This window comes from Pygocentrus nattereri, chromosome 5, assembly GCF_015220715.1.
Source record: "Pygocentrus nattereri isolate fPygNat1 chromosome 5, fPygNat1.pri, whole genome shotgun sequence".
Taxonomy (NCBI): Eukaryota; Metazoa; Chordata; class Actinopteri; order Characiformes; family Serrasalmidae; genus Pygocentrus; species Pygocentrus nattereri.
The window spans coordinates 29,419,671-29,426,079 of record NC_051215.1 but is presented as its reverse complement, the minus strand read 5'-3'; the positions used below and the strand labels follow the sequence as shown (position 1 = coordinate 29,426,079).

General features: G+C 39.8%; 1 protein-coding gene across 1 annotated transcript; it reads left to right on the top strand.

The window, feature by feature from the left end:
• The first annotated feature begins 3,550 nt into the window (after positions 1-3,550).
• On the top strand, positions 3,551-6,138 carry LOC108420818 (hydroxycarboxylic acid receptor 3-like). The gene is made up of 2 exons (XM_017690415.2): positions 3,551-3,660; positions 4,145-6,138. The coding sequence occupies exon 2, from the start codon at positions 4,193-4,195 to the stop codon at positions 5,174-5,176; it is 984 nt and encodes a 327-aa protein (XP_017545904.1). The 5' UTR covers positions 3,551-3,660; positions 4,145-4,192; the 3' UTR covers positions 5,177-6,138.
• Positions 6,139-6,409: the final 271 nt, after the last annotated feature.

The following is a 6,409-nucleotide window of genomic DNA, read 5'->3' as shown; positions in this document are numbered from 1 at the left end:
TGGAAGGTCGTGATTGGGAGGAACGGCCTCCCCGATTTGAACCCGAGTGGTGTTTTGTTATTGGAGTTCTGTGCTCGCCACAGTCTGTCCACAACAAACATCATGTTTAAACACAAAGGTGTGCATTAGTGCACATGGCATCAGGACACCTTAGGCCACAGTTCGTTGATTGACTTCGTAGTTGTGTCATCAGATTTGCAACCATGTGTTTTGGACACCCGACTGAAGAGAGGAGTGGAGCTGTCAACTGATCACCACCTAGTGGTGAGTTGGATCAGATGGCGGGTGAAAATACCGGACAGACCTGGCAGACCCAAACGAGTTGTGAGGGTTTGTTGGGAATGTCTGGCAGAGGAACCTACCAGAAAGATCTTCAACTCCCACATCTGACAGAGCTTCGACCGCATACTGAGGGAGGCCGGTGACATTGAGTCCACGTGGGCCCTGTTCCGTGCCTCCATTGTCGATGCAGAGGATCGGAGCTGTGGCCGCAAGGTCGTCAGTGCCTGCCGTGGCGGCAATCCCCAAACCTGCTGGTGGACACCTTGGGTAAAGGAAGCCGTCAAACTGAAGAAAGAGTCCTATCGGGCCTGGTTGGCTTGTGGGACTCTGGAGGCAAAAGATGGGTACCGAAGGGCCAAGCGGGCTGCGGCTTCGGTGGTTGCTGAGGCAAAAACTCAGGTGTGGGAGGAGTTTGGTGAGGCCATGAAGAAAGACTATCATCAGGCACCGAGAAGGTTCTGGCTTTGGGTAGTGACCGAAAGAATGAGATCACGGATACAAGCGGCCAAAATGAGCTTTCTCTGCAGAGTTGCCGGGATCTCCATTAGAGATAGGGTGAGACGATTGGGGATTCACGAGAGGCTCGGAGTAGAGCCGCTGCTCCTCCACGTTGAGAGAAGCCAGTTGAGGTGGTTTGGGCATCTGGTAAGGATGGCCTCTGGACACCTCCCTAGTGAGGTGTTCCAGATATGTCCAACAGGGAGGAGACCTTGGGGAAGACGCAGGACACGTTGGAGGGATTATATCTCTCGACTGTCTTGGGAACACCTCGGTATCCCTCCAGAAGAGCTGGAGGAGGTGGCGGGGGAGAAGGAGGCCTGGGCCTCTTTGCTTAGGCTGCTGCCTCTGCAACCTGGACCCGGATAAGCAGTCGAGGATGGATGGATGGATGGATGGATGGATGGATGGAAATTTAAATTAATTGAATTTGTACTTACTATGGCAAGTCAATAAAATAAAGTAAAAACTTTGTAGTCTAGGCAGAAGTGCCTTGGCATAAGTGCTAAATAGGTTTTTTATTGTCCTACTTAAATTATACTGTTTTAGCCCATCATGCTCCTCTTTCATGTTTGACTTGAGTACTAGCTCTAGAAATCTTTGCATCGTTTTTTGAATTGATTTTAAATATGTTCAGCTACCGTACAGCTACAAGTACTCCATGCTTATCTGTGTATATAGATCATCTTTGGCTTTTATTTGCAGTCAGACTGACAAAAAACAAGTTAGTCATTTTTCAGGATATGTGTCTGATTAGATTAGATATAAGATGTACCACTTGCATCAGGAAGGGGAAAGTTGAAGGAAAACAAGTAAAAACAGCAATTTGCACAACTGGAGTTTATAAAATGATTAAAAGTTACAACAAAAATGGGAATCTTTTGCTGTCAAGAAAGCATTACTGAGAAAAAGAAAGACAAAACAAAGCAAATAATTAAATTAAAGAAAATATACAAAGAGTCCAGAACTCAATCACTGAATGTGTTTGGGATTATTGGGATTTTTAGATGCAGAAAATTCAACCAACTTCTAAGGATGATCTTTGAAGGTGTGGAAAATATCCCTATAGTTTTCTTTGAAAAATTGAAAGCAAGTATCCTGAAAAGAATGGACGCTGTAAGAGGTGAACACATCGAATACTGAGAATGTTTACAGTTAATTGTTGAGGCCTCTGTGTAATTTCCTATTAATATGTTTTCTGCTTTTATTCTGACACTGAAAAAAATTAATAACTTCTACTTTATGGGGACTTTGCCTGAAAATGAATTACATTAAGTGTGTCCTCTGCACTGTTCCTGACATTGTTGCTCAAGATTCAAATATGTATGCTACTTCTCATTTTAAAAGATAGCTTCCCTAAGCTAGCGTCTAAAATCAGAAGTCACATGATCTACAGCAGTTGGGACAGTTTGGGCTATTACTTAAAAAGAAACACTCAAAAACTGTTCATAGTGGTCTAAACACATATCATTCCAGTTGTGTTTTGAAGACATTTTCATATACAAACCATTATTTTTTATTTATTTATTATTTTTTTATATTAGCAATTATTTGCAAAATGTGTTTAAATGGTACAGTGTCATGGCTGAACATGCTACTCTACTTCAGGAAAAATGAAATGGCTAATTTTGTTTCAGATATTGGCAACAAACAAGTCTGAATTCATTTATTGATTCATTTTTTGTCTAAAAATGCTGATGTTCTTATTCTTGACTGTGGGCCATAATAAGCTCACCAACACAGTTGAGTATAGACAATCTGCTCTACTTTGCTGTTCAATTTCAATTTAAAACATGACAGGAAATAACATGTGATTGCCTTTATATGGATTTGAGTGTGTTTTTCATATTTTAATCACAGCTTGTTATAATTTAGTACCATATACTTCATATCTGAAGTTGTACTTCAAATAAAACACTGTTTGCAGATTTTAACTTTAACTTAGATTTTTTTTTTTGTGTAAAATTTTGAAATTTGATGTGCATCTACGTAGAGGTTTTTTTTTTGGTCATGTTGCATCTTCTTTGCTCTTCAGTAATCTGTACACATAAATGACTTGTTCAGTAAAATGAAATACTTAAAACAGATTCAACTGCTACTTGGACAAAATGTCAATTTACAGAAATGTCTATAACTTTGTAAAAATAAACAAGTGAATACATAAACAATGAAATAAACTTTGTACTTTAAATGTGTTATTAGTTTTTCTGAAAAAAAAAACTGCTGTTTGTAAGCTTATCAATGATTAAAATGTATAAATGTTATGAAATAAAGCAAAAAATGCACTTAACAGGTACCAGCGGCCCATTTAGGTTCAGGCTTGATTTTGAATCTTTTCTGTTCTTCACATCATTACTTCAACAAATCTTATAAAACTTGCCTGATTTAGTAACACAGAGATTAATCTTTCATTCCTTTGTAAGAGACATCACTATAATCTGAAAAATCCATATGAAAAACATGTTTTTCCCTACTGTCTCTGTCCCTAAACACATTTATTTTTTTATTAATTGAATGATTTCATTAAAGTCAATAATATCTGGTTTAAAATGTGTTTGGAGTTTTGTTTTGTTTGGTTGGTTAACTGCTTGTTACATGTAACTGATATTGCAACAGAAGCATTTAGAGAGAAAAACAGAGGAACAGAGTTCTGGCTTGAGGTCAGCTGTTGATGTCGTTAGAATACGAAGAACTAGCAAAGGCTTTCCGCTCTGCTTTCGTCATCAAGCCATCAGAGAGAAAAAAAAGAAGAAAGCAGTTTAAGCATGATCTCTCTGCTGTGGTTCCCACAGAGGTGTTGATGATATCCAAGCTAAGAAGACTTAATTCACCCTACAGCAACGCTGAAAAAGCTTTGGGTTCCAATAACTGTTGGGTCTCGTAAGTTATCTATCTACAATCTCATAAGTGGCTGTTTCATAGGTTATTAACGTGAACAAACAAATGAATACTTAGGAATAAACCTCTCATATTACATTATGTTTCTATGTTGAATTAAGATTTGCTGTTAAATATAGTTTGAATAGCAGAGCATGCCTGTGGAGACTGAATTAGATGACTAGGACAGGAGGTGGGGGTACTGTGTACGTTGTTTTCTGTTAGGTATGATAGGGGCAGGCAAAAAGATCAGATTCCACATATAAATATGCAAAACATGGCTGTGCAGCTTTGATGGTATCATAGCTTTTTCGTGATAGAGCCGACTGCAAAGAGTGGTGATGATACACAATCAGTTAAGCCACTTTCAGATCAAAGAGTCTTTGCTTTAATTTCAGGATTACTGATAAACTCAGTCTTTCACAAAGTCTACATGCTTTAAATACTCTGCTTTATTCACTTTAGTACATGGTTTATGTTTCAACAGAAAAGGGGAAGAGGAATACATGTTGTTGAACCACTTATAGGTGTGGAAATGTCATCTGATTATAATAAAACTCACTGTGGCCTGGCACCTCAAAGCCTGGTGGCCTCCATCCTGCCTCCTGTGCTCATCGTCGAGCTTCTGCTGGGCCTTCCAGGGAACCTGCTAGCATTATGTGTCTTCTGCCGCCACCTTCAGTCCTGGACACCCAATGTTGTGTTTCTCTTGAATTTAGTCCTGGCTGACTTTCTGCTCCTGGTGAGCTTACCTTTACGAATTGACTACCTTCAGAGAGAGGAAGACTGGGTGTTTAGTGATGCCTGGTGTCGGATTAACCTGTTCATGCTTGCAGTCAACAGGTCAGCGAGCATCGGCTTCATGACTGCAGTGGCTGTGGATCGATACTTTAAAGTAGTCCATCCACACCATAAAGTGAACTTCATCAGTTCATCACAGGCTGCAGGGACTGCTTGCTTTATCTGGGCTGTGGTGTTTTCACTGCGGCTCCCTCTTCTGCTGACTGGTGATCTCCTTATGAAACATGAAAATCACTCTTATTGCCGGAGCTTCAACCCCGATAAGGATCCAAAACTGGGGATCAAGCTCCACTATGCAGTGTACTTAGCTGAGTTCTTTTTCTCTCTGATCATCCTGCTATTCTGCTCCTTCAGAATTTGCTGTATCTTACATCGACGTCATAAAGACAAAAAGAAAAATATGCGTCAGGCTGTTAGGATCATTTCAGTAATCAATGTGGTCTTTATTGTATGCTTTGGCCCTGGTGTTGCTATCGGACTGACTGCACTCTATATGAAGACACAGGGGGAAAGCTACTGTGATACCTTCAAATCAAGTGGTGAGTGGTTTGTAATAGGCATTGGGTTCACCTACCTGAACAGTGTACTGGACCCGGTAATCTATGGATTTTGCAGCTCCATGTTCCGGGATGCTGTGAAGACAATGATCAATCGGCTTGGACTGGTGGCACTACAGCTCAGTCACCGAGGCAACACAGTAAATGGAGATAAAGGCTAAAGGCCAGAGTATACTGATGGGACAAAGAGAAAAATTTGCTTGGTGGGACATACCTGTGTGTGGATGTAGAACGACTCCAGGATATTCTCTACCTATTCACTCAATTGCACTTGTATTTTTTTCCAGAACGAAGTACAACTGCAAACATTAGAGTCTTTATGGTTGTCAGTGTACTTAGTGGACAGTGTACTCTATCCGTAAGAAGGTGGCACCTCTTGTTGACACATTCCATTCAATAATATTGTCTGGATGATGCAAAAATGGTCTGTTTTAAAATAAACTACATAATTTAACAGACCTACTTACCTGCCCAACAAGTAGACTCAGAGATGAACTATATGTAAATATATATACTGACCCAGATGACAAGAGGATAGTGGGCCACTGATGGCAAACTGATGGTCCACTGCCTTTTGGTATCAGCCAGTGGTATCAGTAGTATTGGACACAATTCCACTTTTCATAGCTTATTTTTCATTCAGTCTAATGTGTGTATTCTTCATTGCTTACTGTACTATGCATAGCTATTAAAAGGGCTTGGCTAATTTGGCTAATTTAGCTTTGTTGGTCTATCTGTTTGGCAGTTAACTGTACTAGACATAGCTACTAAAAGGGCTTGGGTAATTTGGCTAATTCATCCTTTTTGCTCTATCCATTTGATAGTTAACTATACTAGGTGTAGCTACTACAGGAGCTTGGCTAATTCGATTACTTTAGACTTGATGGTCTATACATTTGGTAGTTAACTGTACTAGACATAGCTACTAAAAGGGGCTTGGCTAATTTGGCTAATTTAGCTTTGTTGGTCCACTGGTTTGGTAGTTAACTGTACTAGTCACAGCTACTAAATAGGCTTTGCTAATCTAGCATTGTTGCTATATCACAGGAGTCAGCAACCCAAATGTCAAGAAGAGCCATTTTGTCAAGTTTCAACAAAAATCTAACAATCTTGGGAGCCACAACATTTTGTGTCCATTTTACTGAAGTAATATTTCACTATCTTGGCTGTAAATATGTTCTAAAATATGATCAAATGAAAATGCAGACTCACTTTGCTCTGCTTTAAACTTTAGCTCAGCTATAGCCGCTTTTCTCACATCTCTGGCAGGAAACTTTGATCGAATTTTCCTTTGCACCTTAAATGGTGCCTGAGGCACCAGAATGTAGCTGACTATGTAGTTCACTGTTGCACCATTTAAGGTGGAACGTGAAAATTTGAACAAGAGGCGATTG